The 19,959-nt window shown below is 38.4% G+C and overlaps 1 protein-coding gene across 4 annotated transcripts in view; it reads left to right on the top strand.

Annotated features, from left to right (window-relative positions):
* Window positions 1-19,959, top strand: part of ABLIM2 (actin binding LIM protein family member 2) — a 126,880-nt gene that overhangs the window by 80,605 nt on the left and 26,316 nt on the right. Inside the window, exons 8-14 of one of the 4 annotated variants that reach the window (XM_057365260.1) lie at window positions 250-308; window positions 3,216-3,293; window positions 7,789-7,935; window positions 9,694-9,726; window positions 12,125-12,245; window positions 13,975-14,073; window positions 18,946-19,047. In XM_057365260.1, the coding sequence (XP_057221243.1) occupies window positions 250-308; window positions 3,216-3,293; window positions 7,789-7,935; window positions 9,694-9,726; window positions 12,125-12,245; window positions 13,975-14,073; window positions 18,946-19,047 (639 nt within the window). The remainder of the gene's footprint in view (window positions 1-249; window positions 309-3,215; window positions 3,294-7,788; window positions 7,936-9,693; window positions 9,727-12,124; window positions 12,246-13,974; window positions 14,074-18,945; window positions 19,048-19,959) is intronic. The other 3 variants (XM_057365261.1, XM_057365262.1, XM_057365263.1) reach the window with 3 other exon arrangements.

The following is a 19,959-nucleotide window of genomic DNA, read 5'->3' as shown; positions in this document are numbered from 1 at the left end:
CACTCATTGTTTRCTTTCATCTCTTCATAATTCTCCTTTCAATACCTGTATACAACAGAGAATTGGTTCATTCTCTGTTGAGAGATTGCAAGTTTCAATTTTGAAATATCCATGCACTAGCAGGGGAAATAGTCAGTAAGCTGTGTCTTATAAAACCTTATAGGAAAGATTAATAATATTCTTATGTTGAGCTTTTTAAGATTCTTATCATGGAACTGAATTAAGAAGAACTTTAAATTTACTTTACAGGAACATCCATTTGGCATCCACTTTGTAGACAGGCTGCAAAGGCTGAAGAAAAAAACAAGGTAAAATGACTGTGTTTTTACCCAGTGTTATTTGATTGACATATTATTCTCTATCCTTTTTTTTCAGCAGGCATTGAGGAAAGGGTTTGGAAATTTTTCACTACTGTAATTTTAAATTTTAAATGATGGGAATCTAGTTGACTAATGAAATGTAATCATCTTGTATAAATATTCTGCTTTTAATCAGTGAATAAAGCTACAGCTTCAGGAGAATGCCGACCTAAGAGTTATATGTATGTATGGGCTGAATAGGAAAAATGTGAAAATATGAATAAGAAAAAAAAAAGGTTAATTTTTAACTTCTATCTGATTATGATGTGATCAGTTCATGACCTCTTCTCTTTTCATGTGGCTCTGAACTTAAAAGATCAGAGGACTTTCACTTTATTTGCTTTTACAAAAAARRAAAAAAAAATCTCCTCAGAGTTTCTTCTTTATTATTTATTTCTAAAATGTTGGCAAGCCAGCCACAATTTAATTTAATCTCTGGCTTTAAGTACCTCTTTAAGTTAGATGATTTGTACACCTGTCTGCTTGCAAGGGAAAAAGGGGAGAATTTCTGGCAGCTTGAATAATTACAAGATTAGCAGATTAATAAGCTGTCCCTAGAACATGAAGAATTAATGATCCTTSTGAAGTGGTGGGAATGAGTTACAACTATCTCATTTAATGTAGAGGCCAAGGATGGGGTTTTTCACTTCTGCTGTTCTCTGATGCTCCAAGTGGTACCCTTGGTATYCTTGTTCAAAAAAGCTCTGCTTTGGTTCAAGGCTTGGAGGAAGGCCCTTGGAGGAAGGGACAAGTCAGAACAGCAGGCAGCAGCCAGAAAAAGATGGTTAAATCTGGTGTGTTAGAAAGTCCAACTTTGACTAAATTACAGTTTGAAAAAAATTTGTTGGGGCTTTAGCCTAAAGGATCTTGGCTGTAGTTTTTGTACCCATGTGTTTGGGAAGTGGTGGCTTTGGTGTTCTTTATGATGAGCTCTGAATATCAAATAATTTTCCCAAGCCCAGCAGTTTTTCTTTTTCCTTGAGTTTTTCCTGGTCTTTGTGCTCATTATTGAAAAAATAAAACCAGAAGGAAGGATGCCATTTCAAAAGAGTATTAATGAACTTTTCAACATAATTTTTGAAGTTTGAAATGGGATCTACTGCTTGAGAAATTTGCTGTTCGACCTTGCAGTTTGTTGTTTTTAAGTTRTCTTCCTATATATAGATACATGAACAGCATGTAATTAAAGTAAGTGACAAAGGCAAAAGGAGAAAGTTGCAAAACTTTGGAGATGGAGTGGAGGGGAAAAAAAAGTTGTGAAAGAGAGTGACAGCATAAAGAAAGATGATGGGAGAGTGAGATTTTAAGCAGAAGGGAGGAAGCTGGAAAAGACAGGAGCAATCAAAGAAGCAAGAGAACGCAAGATTTATAAAAAGGCATAAAGAAAAAGGAGGTAGGTGGAAGAAGAAGAAAAACATGTAGTACAGAGAATGAACTTACAGAGGCGATAGAGTCAACAGAGATGGGAGGTTTTCTTGAAAAAGCTKTGAGATGACATGCAGCAGGCATGGATGGGGATGCTGAAAGAGATAATGGATCATGAAGAGAATAAAGAACACGTGTGAGACRTGGAATGGCTCATATCCAGTTCTTTAGCTGCCAGTATCCTCCAAGTCCTTCTTCTTTTCCCTTCACCACCCAGTTTTGGCAGTGGCATTGGAGATTGCTCTGACTCAGTGCAGRACCTTGGTCTTGTTGAATTTCATCAGGTCTGCATGGCCCCGCTTCCTCAGCCTATGGGGACCCCTCTGGATGGCATCCCTTCCCTTGGGCGTGTTGTCCCCACCACAGGGCTGGGTGTCACCTGGAGGTTTGCCCAGGATGCCCTCAGTCCCTCTGTGGTGAAGATACGAAGCAGTGCTGATCCCAGTACAGACCCTTGAAGGATACCACTCGTTACTGGTTTCCACTGGGGCAGGTCACAGAGGTTACTGGAGATGTGCAAGTGGGATCTCGTGCTGGGATCTTCTGTAACCCTCTTGGTGCCAAGGGAATGCCCTGACTTTGCTTTCCAAGGACTGTCGTGTCTGCCCTTGGAAAGACCCAGACAAGATGTCCTCTGGAGGTCATCTTGTCCAGCCCTCGTGCTCAGGSATGAGTGCCTAGTGCCAGATGCCCAGGACCATGCTCAGGAGACAGAAAGAAGCTCTGAAGCTTTATCTGGGAATCCYGAGCTTAATCCAAAACTGTCATTTGACTTTGACAGGGTTCAGAGTGTTGGAATAGCAGAGTTTGCGTTGGGTCTCCTGTAGGCATATTGTGAAAGAGAAACACAGTTTGTACATGACATCAGTGACATCAAAAAGCATTGGTGACACTTTCATGTCATTTACACAAGTTCTGGAAAACCAAAAAGTGCTTTAGCTRTGCAGAAGAGGTGTTTAATTAGACTGTCTGTGTTAAATGGTCACCCCCAGGTYCSTTTCCATGTTGTGTTCRCTGTGGGTGAATGGCATGGCAGCCTGATGTTTCAGACACTATGTAAAAGGGTTTGATGGCATAATCTTGTAATAAAAATGTAGCCACTGTATCGTCTTGTAACTTGACCTGTCTGGTAGTTCCCAAAGGCTGTCCTGGCACCCCACAAGAGCTCTGGGCCATTTTGTTCTGAAGAGCAGGGAAAAGAAAGCCATGTGTAAAACAATTCTCGCATTTTTWAAAGGTTAAATTGATCATCTGAAAGTGTTCTTTTGTTTTTAACTCCATGCCTGTATGTTTTGAGCTCTCTGTAATGTGTCATTTTTGAGTGGTAAAGGTTGAATTCCATTAAATGTCTTGTATGCTCTTTTTGGAGTTACAGTTACATTATCTTTGCCTYTCCTCTATTTCCTATCTATTTCGCTTCTCCTGCCATAGGAAACTAGGACTTCCTCTGAGAGTATTATTTCTGTACCTGCTTCAAGCACATCAGGTTCCCCAAGCCRTGTGATCTATGTGAGTATTTCACAGTGAAATTTGCTCTGTGGGATGGGGAACACCTCGTGCTTCCTCCTACAATTTCRCACATTATATGGAAAGTTATTGCCTCCAAACCACTGCAGTTGGTGATTCCTCTAAAATAGAATTAYTTTCTCAAGTTTAAAATATTTGAATACTTCATTTGCCGTAACAGAATTCTGGCATTTTCTTCTTATTTTTTGTGGAGTATTTATAGCACTTACACTACAACTAGAGYTGGCTTTTACCAAAGCATGCAGAATACCACAGTGCCTTCTGAAAAGAAAAGTTTAAGTAAACAATACAGCCCACAGGTAGATTACAAGTTTTGATTTGAACACAACTTGTCTAAATTGAGCTCCTGAGCCTGCATCTCATTGCTTATGTAAACCCTCATGCATGTGATTGCAGGACCCTGGCCTTGCCAAATGCCAGTTCCTCGCCTCAGAGGACCTTTGATGTGTTTGTGGTTTAAGAAATGCTCTGGAAAGCACATAGAGAGAATTTAAAATAACAAGTATGATAAAACCTAGTGATTTTTTTTTTCTTTTTTCAATACAAGATTGAAATTGCTATAGGCAGCATTCATGGCCAGATTCTCCAGGCTACCAGCAATAGGTAAAAAATACAAGTGTAGTATGATCCATACAAATATCTCTTGCAAGGCTTCAGCATTTCCAGGGCTTTTCTTTGTTCTGGCCAACTATCCTTCAGGTCATCCTCATTAGGACCATGTAGTGAGAAAATTGCTGGAGATGCAGCTGACTCCCAGAGAAGTTATTGTACCAATATTAAGGGCTTTTGTCTACTACACTGAGACAGACAAGGGAGTGTCTTGGATCCAAACTTGTCTTTTTTTCCAAGTAAAAATTACTTTGAATACAATATACCCCTTATCTGAGTAAGACTGAACTCGCAGTGGAAGAAGTGCCCCTTTCTAATTGCTTATCAGTGGTCCCTGAGCTCGAGTACAGGTGGATACCAGAGGCATATTAGCAGTAAAGAAATGCCATTGTGAAGACAGTTCATTGTGCTGGGAGTCTGTTATCATGTAAGCACTTTGTTTGGCCACACGACCTTTGTTTCTCGAGGCATGCACCATCTCATTGTGTTTTGAAGCATGAGAATTSTCCTAAGATTTATATGTTTTTAGTGACATTTATCTAACTGCAGGATGGTACTGCTTTTATTGATGTTTGTGGTTACAGCTTTAAATATGCTTTMCTGGCTGTTAAAAGTCAAGGACAAACCTCCATTCTCCTTTTCAATTTTTGTTTGTTTTTAAAGGCTATCATTAAATCAGCACACAACTCTAATGTTTGTCACTGTAATATACAGCTGGGACTGTGAAAGAATAAAGCTGTCTGGCAAATATGAGGCAGTCAGAGAAAAAGATTCCTCAGAGGAGTGCAAGTTCTTGTTCTATCTGTCCTTTTTCTCTCACTGTTTATTTGTCAAACCTGTGAGACTGATTAAGTCCTATTTTGGTTTTCACAAACAGGAAAGTAAAAAGAATCTAAAACCTTTCTGTCTTCTATATTGTCAAGATGGTCCCTTGGCTCTCTTTTTTACAYGTGTTTTCTGTTACAGGAGTGTTATGGCATACAGACATGCTCAACGTTTGTCTTGTGTGCTTTTGTGATTGGTTTTGCCAAACTTAAATTCTTGCTGCCACTGGAAGGAAGGTMCCACCCACGCGTGGCCCTGTCCCTCTCTGGCCATGTCTTCCCATCCTCTCTTTGGTGCTAATACTAGTGTGTACACAGACATGTGCAGTCAAATTTGAGATCAAATTGAACTAAACAGTAACCCAGAAAAAAACCTCCAGACAACCAGAGAGGCACAAAAAAGCCCATGCTGTCTACATGAGTTCTTCTGCTAATGGAGAAGGCCAAACAGGGCACACAGGGCAGCAACTTTCAGCAGTAGCATGGATTCAGATCATTAAAAAACCACAGAAAAACTGTACCTTAGCAGCTGAGCTCTGTGGAGTATTGCATGGACAAAAGAGTTTAGAGAAAACAGTTAAATTTTAGGAACTGTGAGTTCATGGTGCTCATAGTTCCAAAGYCATCAAGTCAGAGCAAATCTGATCATCCTGGACACACTCCAGGTGTGGCTCTGGAGTGGCCAGATATGGAAAGATAAAATAAAGGAAGCTGTTTTTACTTAAACCTGACTGTGCTTCATTCAGATGGTTTACCAAAGCCAWACTACTTTTTCTTCATCTACTGATAACAGATTTGGTGTTTTCTTGCTCTGAGAGGGGGCACAGGTCAGTGACTTTTGAAGGTAATGGGCATCTTTTCATGATCTTTAGAGATGACTTCATTATATCAAGACTGAAATTTGCCCTAGTGCTGACAACCTCTCAGGGTTCCTAATTAAAAATTAGTTGATTTCGAAATGATGCTATTAAATAAAGTTTAAATAAAAGTCCTGCTTCATACTTTGCTCAATTTTAAGAGGGAACTAGATGCTCCAACCTAATAYATCTGGCTGGAAGGCTTATGTTAGTTTACATAGCTGTGTTCTATGTGCTCTCATGCAAGGAATAGAAATCACACCATATTTTTGTACAGACAATTTTCACAATTATACGACTGTAAAATTACATATTCCAARTGAAATCGATACTCTATACTTAGAGCATGTTTTTACCAGAATCCAAAATACCAAATTRCTGAAGAAATGGCTTAAAGTCTCTCAGATGTAATTTGAGCCTTCCCAAGTAGATTTGAACTCCATTCACATGCTTGAGTGTAGGTTAAACAAATTAAATTTAAAAGCAGTATAGACTAAATGTTTGGAGAATTGAGTGCCTAGAAAGCAACTGTATGCCTAAGGTATTTTTTCATCCAAATTTGCCCACATTTTTATATCTAAGCTGAAAGGCATTACATAACAAGGTAAGTTTTACACCTTTGATAGTTCTGAAATCTAATGGGAATTTATACATCTACATGGAAAGATAGTGGCCAAAATGACTGTAAGGAACATTTAAGTATTCCCAGTTCTGAACTACTTTGGATTCACTGGAATAACGTCCAAGAGCCTGGATACCTGAAGTGAAATCGCAGCCCCTGTGGCCTTCCTTGYAGGTATAATGCTGCCCAAAGTATTTCTGAAACAGACAGGATGGACAGATTTCTTACTTTTGCTTTACCTGTCTCTGCATCAGAGCTGTCCACTGGCTTCTCAGTAGGGAAGGACTTATTTTCATTAAGGGGCTATTTCATTGCTCTTTAGCTTCTTAAAGCAGCTGCAAAGRAAGTGAGATGCTGTAAATTGCTGAAGAATCATGTACCTGGTTAAAACACTTTTTTCCTTAGTTTTGAGGATGAAAATATGTGAGCTTATAGAGGCTTTTTTCTACTTTCTTGGTTAAGAATAAACTTCCTTCTTTCCATCTGCTCAAATTCAGGCATTGTTTTAGAAAAAGGGATAACTGAAAGTTGTCAGACTAACTTGTAAGAAACTTCCCTGGAAAATTTATTTGACTCTCYTTAGCTTATACTAAGAAAAAATACCATTACTGCATGCAGAAATCCTGGATACTTTTGTACTTTTGCATGTGGAAAACATTATTACAGTTTTATAGCTGATCATACTGAGATTTTCTGAGTACAGCAAGATTCACTCATCATTATGTTGCCAACAAAGAACTTATCATTCTACAAAACTTGAAGAGGGAATAAGACAATTATGCTGCCCATTTCTCCACTCTCAATGTGGCCAAGATAGTGYGTGCTGGAAGCAGTTTTGGTGTAATTATCCTAAGGATAATCAGTRCAAATGTGGCACCTTGATAATAACTATGCTTTTGGAATAAATGTAGCATGAGGAGGATGGGGACCTGCACAGTCCTTTCCCTCTGCTGGTTGTGTGAGTCTCATGAGAGCATTTGAACTTTACTTGAGTGGCATCTGTGATCTTCCACCATGGTGCAAATCCATCATCTGCTGTTTTGTGACCCATAATTAAGGGCTGTTCAGACACAGTCAGGAAAGGAGGTGAACATGGAACACGACTGAGTGGGAAAGATCAAAGAGTTGAATAATGCTTTTCAGCATCTGGAGAGTGTATGTTGGAAATACATATTTGATTATTCACTACTGCCTACAGTAGTGCAATTCTGCACACCGAAACCTCTTCAAAATTAAGTGTGTTTTGTCTGAAAAAGACTAAAGAATCTGTAGTCTTATTTCTGTTTGTGCAGCCAGGAATAAATGGAATATTACCAGGGAACTGGAATGATGCCATGCTTCTCCTGTTAGCCAAATGCCAGTGACAAGGTAGAAAGAWGCAGCAAAAGAAAGCATCAGTAATRTTTAAYATTRTATASTAAATGCAAGAGATTTAAATGTTCACAAAAACAAAAAGTGGTTTATTATGATTATTACTTTTCTACCTACACTTATCTATCCTTGTCTRATTGCATCCTGCTCATTTTCTTTCTTATTCTCACTGCTTTCTTTCCTCCTTTCCTTAGGCAAAGCTTGGAGATGAAATTCTTGACTACAGGGACTTGGCTGCTCTTCCTAAAAATAAAGCCATCTATAACATTGACCGCCCAGATATGATCTCCTACTCTCCATATATCAGTTACTCTTCAGATGACAGGCATAGTTACGGGGAGGTACTGAAACATGGGTATTTTTTTTTTCTATGAACTTCAGGTTTTATGTGCATCATTGAACATGTTKCTGGAAACTATTAAACATGTGCATAACCTTTTTTAAAAAAATGTCMCTTYCATAGTTTCAGTTAATTGAGTCATGTCATCCATTCATTCACAACACCTTTCAAAAAAAAAAAAAAAAACCTAAACCAACCGAACCCAAGATGTTTATTTCATTTTTTAGTTTGTGGAAATTTAAAAATTGCTTTCTGTGATCATTTTTTAAAGAGATGACATGTAATTAAAATGTTTTTCCATGGGAGTAGTTCTGCATGCGGTAGGAAACAGAAGCCATTGCTCATTATAATGCAAAAATGAGAAGCAAAGCCAAATGTCTTTCATGATTTTTTTTTTTTAAGTCAAAGTGTACCATGTTATTTTGGTAACACAACAATRGTACCACTTTCCTGTGTACAAATTTTTTTCAACTGTCCCTTACTAAACTTCATCCTCGTGTCATGCATGCACTTCAGCCTTTTCAYATGGAGAGCTAATATGATACAGTTTGCACTAATGAAATCTAATTTAACATGATACTAACTTACTAATAACTAATACTAATTCTGGGCTTTGTGAAACAGACTTATATATAACTCCTGTCATGMAAGTTAGCTTTTCTTCTCTGAATGTACCTGCCTTTCATTTGAYTTTCTGATTTCTTTTATAATTTTAGCTCTGTTTTTACCAATCAAACCTCTTAAATAGGCTAGGTATAACAAGATATATACAGTCTAGCAAGGAAGTCTGCTTTGTTCTCTCCAGGTGTAAGTGAATCAGCAAAAATAAATGCTGTAATTAATAGCCATGACATTTATAATAGCCCTRATCATGCTATCACTTACACCTTTTACACTTAATCAGTACCACTGAGGTCCCAGTACTACTGTCAGGTGAAGTGCAGTGCATGTGTTGGATTTTGCAGTCTTTCCTTCCAAGCCCTGTCTGCACAGTGCTGAACCACAGTAGCACCATTTTTATGTATCCAAAAAGAATTAAAATTGTATTTGCTAAAGGGTTTAAATCKTATTTAGGTTCCTGATTTCACAAAATCAAAAGCTGCTGCCCAGCCCTGRACCTGTGCATAAGTATTTAGTTTGTGTCAAAATTCATTGGTACTGATGATGGTTGTGGCCCTTCTCAAGTGCCTGCTGTTGTGCCAGCGGAAGAAGAACAATCCTGTCTTCCAAATTTCAGCATCTTGGCTTCTCACCTGCACCTGCAATACTTTCAGTAGATTTGCTCAACTAACCAAACATAGTTTTTGATTTGGAAAGGAAAATGAACAGCAAATTGTCAAAATGCATAGTGTTTAATTGAAAAATAGTGCAGACGTTTTGCTTTCCCTTAAAACGGTCAGTTCTAGTGGGAGGTGCTTCAATGCAGATTTCATTAGGGCTTGTGTGTAGTTTCAGGCAGTTCTTTAAATGGAGGGTCCCTGCTGCCCTTCTCTGTGGCACAGGTCTGGCCTCACCAGACCCCAGGATTTTGTAGTAGAGAAATCACTAAAACACTAAAATGAAATTATTTCTATATTAGTTATTATTACTTACTTTAAAACACATAATAAGAAAAATTGCCCTAACTTAATTGACAGGTGTTGTTCCTAACYGTATCATGTGTTATACATGGATAGTGATATTTTAAGAGTAATTCTTCTCATGAGTAACATCATGCATGAATTTGTATCACTAATTTGTTGTGTGTTGCTGTTTGCAGTCACCTCAGTTGCTCTCTCCAACACCTACTGAGGTAATCCCCAATGCCTTTGTTCTCCTATTCTGACCCATTTTGTGATGCATAAACTTGGTCATATTGATAACCAGCAGCGACTGAAATGTGGGGTTCACCCCTTGCCTCTACATTGCATGGGGTTTATAATTTATGATTTTCAGAATGTTCAATATGTGCTCTGCTTCTGGATTGTCATCTGTATGCATCTGTCTCCAATGTCATCCATGTTTCTGCTTTCCAAAATAAAGGTTGTATGGTGGTCACTTCTTCAAACTCTACTAAATAAATTATATTGGGAAATATGATTTATATTCACATTTAAAGCTGTGACCATGAGCTGRTTCAAATTAATGCTCAGCATAGCTTTCTCTTGTTTTTTTCTTCTCATTTTTTTTATTCCACAAATAGTTTAAGCCACCTATACTATTTGTGTGCACATATTTTTAAAACATTTGCRCATACCTGAACTTCCAGGTCTGTGTATTTCGATGTGCATTAATTTAACTAGTCATTGTTTCAATAAATGTCACTTTGGAAGCAGTGAAAGCAATTTCATATATTTTCCCAGATGGAAACTCAATTACATTTYGTGGGTCTCACTAATTTCTCCATTGTCCCAATTTTACATTCTGCAAAATTTTGTTAATCATGGAGAATTAAGGGCTATAAATCACAAACTGTCACTCTAAGCACTGGTKAACAGAGAAGTTAACCAGTAGAAATGTAATTTAATTGATAATTTAAAAAGAAAAGCATGCTTTATTTAATATTTGGTTACATGAACCAGATTGACTGTTCTTGACAGAGATACAAGATACACAAAGGTAAGGTGTGAAACAATTTGAACACTTGGTATTTTGGAAGATTATAATAATTTCCTTTAAATTCACTTACCAAACCGCCAATATTAAGTTCCAAAAGTGATTCTGGTGTGGAGGTTGGGACTGCCATGATTTGTGTATCTCCCAYGTTACCCAGCTTCTCTGTGCTTGCTGTCTTTCTTTAAGGAGTCCACRATTGGCTGCTTGGGCATCGTCATCTGCAAATTTGTCACCAGTTTTGTTGCAGGGATTTTCATTAGAGGAAAGCTCCACTGTATCATACATTTGGACACACCACAGACCATTGGCTGACRCTCCTGTGATATTTAAATATCATCACATTTTGAACTTGTTATTACAGCAGTAATGCTGCTGACTGCCATACTAAACTGAGTTTCCACTTCTGGAAATGGAGCTGGTGGGTCTGGGATGACATTGAAGTGACAAAGCACACCGTGACCACAGGAAAAAACCTGATGATGTTAGAATCTTGTACATCTCTGTAGAGTCGAGGATAGTCCCAGAGGAGCCAAATTGATCTAAAGATGAATGCATGGACATAATTAAGTTGTTCTGGTAGGAATCTGGGAGATGATGGTGGGGCTCASTAGGATCTACAGAGTGTTTAAATAGTGAATGATCCAGTGGGAATCACACAGAGGCCTAAAGGCATCCCTGTACCTTCACTCTTATCTACAGGAATAGGAGAGGGGAAGCATTTTTTYTGGAGTATGACTTTTTATAAAGGAGCATCTTCAGGTTACATTGATTTGTTCTAATTAGAAGTTAACACAAGCCAGTTCTCACTCGTCTTAAAAARGAGGAAATTTGAATTTGCTTTTGTAGCTAATTTGCACGAAGTCACTTCCACATTTGTTTCACTCAGTAGTGCTTTTACTGGTAAGAAGACCCTACTTGCAAATAGCAGTTGCAGCTAGTTTCTMCCCTAGCTGTAGAAAATCAGAGGCTTGGAATGGGTGTACATGGTTTTAACTGGCTGAAGACAAAGGTTAGCGGGAATTGGGTTCTATGAGTGGCTCTGCACAAAGCTGCAGTATTAATGCTAATGCTACACGAGTATTTATACTGGTTTCTTAGAGTAATGACCATGTTATAGTATGGTACACTGGGCAATTTATACAGAGTCAGTTTCATGGTGTAATGAAACCTATAAATGCTGATTTTTGTGTTGTCTGTAACCATTATGCATCCACTTATATGGGTACAAAGTGACCATAATTATGTCATGCTAACCTGAGCTCATCTTCCACCATCATTTGTTCAGGGAATTACGCTGTCCTGAAACAACGCTTTTACAGAGTTATGTTCTTTTCAAATTGCACTGTAATTTTAAAGTTATGTCTGTGCTGACTTTCCTGGCAACATGACTGTTCTCTGGTACTCAGCAGAGCTCTTTCAGTCACGCTGAGGGTGGAGGTGCTGAAAGCCACCTCATTTCATTAGGATTGCATGGACTCTTAGGACAGCATCGACTCCCATCTGCACAGCACAGAAACACCCGAGAGGGCATGTTCTGCCTGTTTCAGCAGCWATTTCTCTTCCCTAATGACATGTATTTCCTCTCTTCCTCTAAGGGTGACCAAGATGACAGATCATTCAAGCAGTACAGGACATCAAGTCCTAGCTCTGCTGGCTCCCTGGGCTATGGTCGGTACACCCCCACCTCCCATTCTCCTCAGCATTACAGCAGACCAGGTAATCAAAAAGCAGCCTTACTGGTTTTCTAGATTTTTCCATTACTTGGTGTTATGTTGTAGGTAGAATTGACTCCAATAGACAGGGATTTAAGGTGCAATAGCAGTTCATTGCAGTGATTTATTTATTGTGAACAGAGAGTCCTTTGGGGAGAAAGGGAACGAATGTTTCAGGAGCGTGCATCCAAGAAAACAGAAACAGGCATTTAACAAAAATTGATTTTATGTAGACACAAGATAGGAGAGYTTAAGGGGCTTAATCCTGGTCTCATCCTGCCTGAAGATGCATGCTCAATCSACAGCTCTTTCAAGGTGTGGCACAGTGGCACTGAATGCACACAAAGCCAAGAGGGTGATCGACTTTGTGTGCGTTCTTGTACCAGAGGGTCATAGTTCATGTCTCCTCTCCACAGTGCAAGAGCTGGAGGAATGACTRATTCTGATGGCTGGATTCTGATGGCCAAATTACTTTAGTTGAGAAATTTACAGYGGGTTTTTTTGCAGATTTGGGCTGGAGAAGGAGCTGTATTGGTCCTCTTGTCACACAGAGAGGAGGGATCATGTCCTTTTGACCTTTGCATGGGAATGCCTTACAAAAGCCCATTCATATTTGGGCTCTTTACAGGGATTTATCCTTGGAAATAATCAGTGAAATTGCTCAAAATTAATTCTGTTTTTTCTCAACTCCATCATTCAGGTGAAGACCACAGAGAATTACTCTTTTTTTTTTTGTTTCTTTTTCTGTTGTTGTTGTTTTAATTTCATTGGGGATACATTATAATTCTAAACTAGTTTGGAAATTTGCAAGTTCTTAATCTTTCCAGGGAAATGAAGATTTTATAGGTAAAACATACAGTTTTCTACAGGAATTGAATATTTGTATCACATCCAGTCTTTGACAAAGTGGAAATGATATAAAGTATTAAAAAAATCTGTTAGAGAGACATTAATCTCTGCTGAAGATCTGGTAGYTGTCATGCCTAATCTTAGTAGCACATTGTTAAAGCAAGGAGGAAAGACAAAAGGAGTTCCAAATAAATTCTAACACTTTAAAATTTGGAAGACAATCTTCATAATCACCATTTTTAATAATTGCCACTAGTCCTCCAAACTGTGTTATCAGGACATTATTGCAGCAAATCAAAGAAAGATSACCTGAGAATATTTGTCAAGGTACTTAATCACATGTCTAACTTTCAGACCTCAAATAACTTCAGGATGTTTCTTCAAATACTTAAATTAKCCACGCACTGGAGTGCCCTGGTGCATTGTGAACTAAATCCTACCAGTGTGCAACGCCGACAGTGAGAACTGGGCCCGCTCGTGGCTCAGTTCTCTGCAGAGACAAGGCTCTCCCCATTTCATTTCATTAGATCCATTATGAGCATTTATCATTCCCTCTTGCAGCTCTTTAATATGCASTTTTTCCCCTGAGTGCAGCCATTCTTTTTGTGGTGCCTTTTCTGGAATATTTTCTGATGCGTTGCGGGGCACTTTGGGTCATGCCCTTTCTGTCTGTGGAAAGCCCCTGTCCCTTGGCCGACCCCATACTATGGCCAMTGTCATGTTTTTAGCAATAACCAGACAAAGATGAAGTCTTAAATATAAACTGTATGTTTTCTAAGCATCAGGAGGAAAATGTTCCTAAATAAAAAGGATGGCATTGTAATTTGTGGCTTTCAGTAAGTGAACTAAGTAGTTTATTTTCACTTACTCTCTGTTGCCCCCAGCTGGTACTCACAGTCTTGGTACCAGTAGCTGCCTCTCCCTGCCCCAACACCCAAGCCTTACATCTACATTCAGACATCATTACATCCCTTTCTTCAAAGGTAAGGTCCAGGAATGCAAAACCGTGCTGTGATACTGTAGATATATTCAGCTGTGTTTCACTTTATGTCTGTGCAAGCATGGCTTCCACTTGGATAAAATTTGTCTTAATTTTGTGCAAATGCTTCCTTGATGTACTGTGTAAGTTTTACAGACTGAGTGGGTATGGGGTTTTTTATTTTTGCTTTTTTTCAGTGAGTGTTAAGTGTYTTTCAAAGGGGTGGAGGGAAGGAATTAGCTTTTATAATAAAACTGAGGAAGGGAATTATTTAAAAGTCTGTTCTAAAATACCTTTACCCAATTTTGGTGACGCTAAATGGTATAATAAGTTTACACATTCGATACAACATGGGATGATCAATTATCTGACCTTCCAACCTACATTTAGATATTCTTAATCTTATTTGTAGCATTGCCAAAAATTGTGACAGCTGGTTACATCAATGCAGCTGCATTATCAATTAATCTGTGCCATATCTTATCAACATAGCAACTGAATCTGTTCTCCTTACCATGGCTGGCACAATCTCTGGTATTCTCAGGGGAATACCCTGAGACACTGCTTGAACTGTTTTTTTATCTGTCTCTTAATTTTGTATGGTATTATCAGCCTGATGCACTAAGAGAAACTTTTTTGGTGCGCTGCAGCGCAATTTCACTGTACAGAAAGTTCTTCCTCAAAGTCCCACCAGCAGTTGCTTGGCAGCACTCCTGTGCAGATRAGTTTCTGTTCAGTGCTACCTGCTGTTTCTCAGAGCAGCAGCAATTATTAAGTGCTGCTGTTTGGWTGAAGGAATCATCAAGGGGTAGCTCCTTGTGCCCAAGTAATTATTAGTAATGTGATCAAAATTATAATATTTTGCAATTCAGCAGCACTTTCGTATCGACTGCAAACTATTTTAGCAGTCAGTACCTTGCAGTGCCTCACAATGATCCTGTGAGACAGATGATCCTGTTTATCATTTTCCTGTGTAGGTAATCGTGAACCCTGCCAAGGTTGAATCGATTATTCACTGGTTTACATTGAGTTAATGTCTCTGTCCAAAATGAGTCAGAAGATTTGCCTCATCCTCTTCAAGGTCTCTGAATTCTACGTTCCAGAATGTGGTTTCTTCTTTATCTGCAGGAGCATTTTGATGGCAGGGATATGCTCCTTTTTTTCTCTTCCAAGTGGTTAGTGTGGCAAGAGTAGGATTGTAGCAATAGTTGTTTTGTATCCAGACCAATCTTAATGTGGCCACTTCAGTTTTAAGAAAGAGAAACCATGCTTGTTAAAAAAAAAAAAAAAAATCCAAAAATAATACGTTGCTTTATTAGACTAGAAATATCCTTTGTAAAACCAGCTCTCCACATATGACATAAAAGATATTTCTTTAAGCTTCCAGTAGACAGACACATTCCTTCCCAAGGGAAATTAAGACAAGCAAAATCTTCTTTTTGATTTCACTGAGGTTGCATCAGATTCTTCCTGAGAATGACAGGGTTCGTAATTTTTTTTCCAGTGACAAATATGATTACTAAGTTCCTGTTCTTCCATCACTGTACTGCAGTCTAGCTCCCATGCAATGTGGTGGGATGAGCTGTGATTTATCCTGAAGGCAAATTATTTAGTTGTGCTCTTKTAAGGATTTTTTTCTTCAAAGTAARTCCTGTGACACCCTCACTTCGAGAAWGCTTCACAGTTCAGGCCCTTGCAAGTCAGAGGTGTGACATTCCAACCCACTGTGCTTGGTGTAGCAGTTCCTCTTGAGGCTACGGAGTTTTTGAGTGTATTGGGCCCTGCTGAAAAAAATGTTTGCTTCAAACATGGTGGAAATTATCTTGGCTTTTTAGTGCAGGAACACAGCTCCCAAAGCCCTTCTTTTTTTGTCTTTGAAAACTTGAAAGAATTAGTCATCACACTTCAAAAAACTTTCTCTAATGTAGCKCAGCATGGGCAGGGATATTAAAGGGTCCAGTTTTGTGAGCAGGCTTGGACAGCTCCCTCATTAGACTGGTGACATCTCTTTGTTCTTCAGTCCTGAGCTCRGACACTTCTTACTGTAACTTGTTATCACATTTCCCATCCTCACAGAGAAAGATAAAAGCTGACTAAGAAGGAGATATAAGCAATATTATCCTTTTCCTGACAGTTCCTTAAAAAGGGTGCATGCTCTGAGTCCTGGTCAGTTGGCTTTGCCCACACAGGGTTAAAATTACAGCCTGCCCTGTCAGCAGCCAGAAGACCAGAGGAAGGTTTTGTGGTTTACACTCAAGTTCAAAGTAAGCCTTCCCAGATTCTTTCCAAGTTAAACAAAATCCAGGGAAGAGTTCAAAATTCTGGGTTTTTTACTCTTCACTGATCAGCAGAGATGATCATACCCTGTGGTTGGTTGCAGCAGAAGGCAAATCTAAAAGTTTGAAAAATTGCTTTCCCTGGTAGTTGTCTTTTCTCTGAGAACTTAATTGAAGTTCTTCTTCAGTCTATACCAGACAGACCTTGAAAGAGATAATTTATTGGCAAAGCCCAATTTTAGAGATTTAAATTATAGCCTAGGCTAAACAGCTGTCTGTAGTTCCTACACATAAACTTTCTACATGGATCTTCAATTTGCTTGATTATTAAACCCTTATTTTTGTATGCAAAATGTGAAGTAGAACTACTCACATGTTTGTCCAAATCAGTGGCAGAATTAAAGTTCCAAGGTGCAAGAAGAACTTTTTCCATCATATCATCTTTAATGCTTCTGTTTTGAGCAAGTTAGAGGTAATGGCTTTGCAAACTGCTCCACACAGTTTGGAGCAATTTTATAATAATATATAATAATCCTTGCACTGAGCAATTTTTAGATTCCCTGTCCCCTGGTAATTGCACTTTTATCTTGTGTTTCTGCAAGTTACTCCTCTTAATGCTTCCTCCTGATTCCTTGCTGGCACTCTACCCTATCACTGAAGAATGACTTTCTGTGTGTGCTCCATACCAGCTCCTTGGGTCACTGCTCAATAAAGTGATTATTCATGCAGATCATATATGAATATACATTTTTAATAATATACTAACTTTTAAGTATATGAGGTATTAYAAACACTGTGGAAATTGCTTGAGAACTTTCATTTTCTGTTTAAATTAGGAAACTCCAATCACAGTATCTTACTTGAATGAAGGACATTACAGGATTTTTAAGAATTTTGGAGGTGTAAGGGACCCTACTTTAATGTGGGTCCCAGTGACATTGGGGCTTTTTCCATTTAGTAGGGATGGGCAGGAATCTGGGCAGTGAGCAGCAAAGAAAGAGGGAATTCATAAATGTAAAAACCTGTCACCACTTTTTTTTTTTTTTTTTTTTTTTTTTTTTCCCAAGGGCAAAGTGTGAATCAAGAAATTGAATTAACTGTCTAGTTATTTATTTGAGGACTACTTGCCTGCAAGCTCATAGTGATGCAGATTACCTAGTAATTGTGTACCAGATTCATAGTAATTGTGTAATTTTTCCTTTACATTTTGGAAGTACCATAGGCTATCAGMACCTGTAGTTGTGATTTCAATTTCTCAACTTCCCAGGTTACACTTTTTCAACAGGAAATCATTGTTACTGAGTGGTCCCAGCTGAATAGCTTTTGACTTTTATTTTTTTGTCTACTGTGAACACTAAAGACACACAATTTAGGCTGGATTAGTTAGTGTATTGTTGTGAGATAACACAGCACGCTCTTCTGCCCTTGTCTGTCCTGTCTCTGCTCCTGCTGAGCTCGGTGGCACTGTCCCCTTGCCCTCAGTGGTGCATGGCAAGGCTGGCTTTGGTGACAGTGGGGTGGCCATGCACCCACRGTTTGTCAGCAGAGTCCACTCCGTGGGCATGGCCTCGACAGCTCTGCTAATCCAGAGGTTTATGATTATAAAACATCCCCTTCATRAAGGCAGAACTCAGCTGCAGATCTGCTGGCCTGAGCTGCTGCACTTTCTTTACCCCAGAGAAACTTGCTGCAACTTCATCATTACTAGCCATAAAATCTGTGCTTCATCCACCCTAAAACAATAACAGCAAATTAACAATCATTTGATGTAAGAATAAATGTCATGTTTGCTTCCAGTTGCTTAACAGTGCTGTAAACTAAAAGGATTTTACAAGTCCCAAAAAAGTAGAGCTTTACTTTTTTGTTTGCCAAGCAAGCACTATAATGCCATAGAGTGTGCTTCAGGGAAATAAGCCAAGGGGAAATGAATGGCACCTAATAAGCATTTGACAAAAAAGTTGAAAAATTAATATGAAACAATCCTATATCTTGAAATTTAGTGAAGTGACTATGGCATTATAGACCCATGACTTGATAATCCAACCTTGTTTGCATAAAAATGCTGTGGCATGTTACCTGTGGGAAAAGTTTGCAATTGAGAGCCGAATTTCAACATCTCTTTTTGTCACTCATATATGCAGGATTATTTGACTTAACATCTAYTTTTGGTCTAGTCCTGCTTTGAGATAATTTAAACACTACTGAATTATTTATTACTGGTTCCAGGGGCAGGCTATGAGCCATAGCATTAAACTTTTAAAACACTTGATCAGTAGATTATTCAGTTAAGGATATGCAAAATACGTTGCAAGATTCTGGATGCTCTTATCCTTTGATTTTTCTTTTTTAAACTGTCATTAAAAGAGAAGATTTCATTTCAAAGTAGGGCATCTTAATCTGATATCTATCAGAGAGTAACTTTTGATGAGGTGTTTGGAGTCTGAGCCAATATACTATGCTGAAAAATAATGGATTTTRCAAAAACATGTATTTAAAACTGTTGGATTAACAAGTCATTCTGAACCAGCTTTTATGCTTGAAATACTCTACTTTGCTTTCCATTTTTCTTTTATCTGCTTTCTTTGCTCTTCCCCTTGGAGGCAGTGAAAGTGGTCGGAGCACTCCAAGCTTATCCATGTACTCTGACAGCAAATCTTCACCTTCTGTCTATCAGCAGGCTCCTAGGCATTTCCATATTCCAGGTAGGCATTAACTGCTTAGCTTTTGATCTTCTGGCACCTGTTTATTCTCTTCTGAATGTAATTTTTTTTTTTTTTTTTGGTGGTATTGATTTGTGAATTTTAAAGTACAGAAAGACAGAATGTGTAATAAGTGAGTATCTGTTGTTAAACTTCCTCTCAAAAATAAAAGAGATCTGTGTGCTCATGTACATGTATTTTTAAAAATTGCATTACAGGAGGCACAGAATGACAAATATTACTAAGATTACAAAATTACAGCAGTGCTGGGTTAATGGCTGGTTTATGATCTTAGAGATCTTTTCCAGCCTTAGTGATCCTAAGATTCCATGGTTTATGTTGCTGTAACTGCATAGATTGAAATTGTCTGCAGGAGAAATGACTGAAGAAGTTTTTGTTGGGTGTTTTTTTCCATATCAAGCTGAATTTAAGTATATTAACATAAACTTTAAAAGAAGCTGGAGGACTTCAGAACTGCAGGAAGCTCACTGTGGCTGTCTTTGCGTATGTGCTCTACTGTTTTCAAGTTCAATCAACAAGCACATTGAACTTATATACACAGTTTAGCTTTTTGACTGCTCAACACATCTACCTCCTGACTGTAATTGTTTGTTTAATCATGTTTAGCTTCTGTGGTTAATGTTTCTGTWAAGAGACCACAATTAAGAGCTGTATCTGCTCAGGTCCACAGCAGTGAGTAAATTTGACATCTGTACAATGTGATATGGGAACCCTAGACTGTGGCTCTGAGGGCTTCCAGAAAATTCCTGGAAGGCCAAGTTAGCCATACAATTCAAAATAGATACAAATTACAGGATTTCTGAAAAGAATAGTTTGTATTCCCAGTATAAACATTTATATCTGAACATGTACACTTTATTTGTTATTAATGGATAAAATACTTTTCCAAGTGTG

Source organism: Malurus melanocephalus, unplaced genomic scaffold, assembly GCF_030028575.1.
Source record: "Malurus melanocephalus ecotype Western Australia unplaced genomic scaffold, MMel_1.1 scaffold_50, whole genome shotgun sequence".
In the NCBI taxonomy this organism is placed as follows: domain Eukaryota; kingdom Metazoa; phylum Chordata; class Aves; order Passeriformes; family Maluridae; genus Malurus; species Malurus melanocephalus.
Note: the sequence above shows the minus strand (reverse complement) of the source record. Positions and strands in the feature narration are given on the sequence as shown.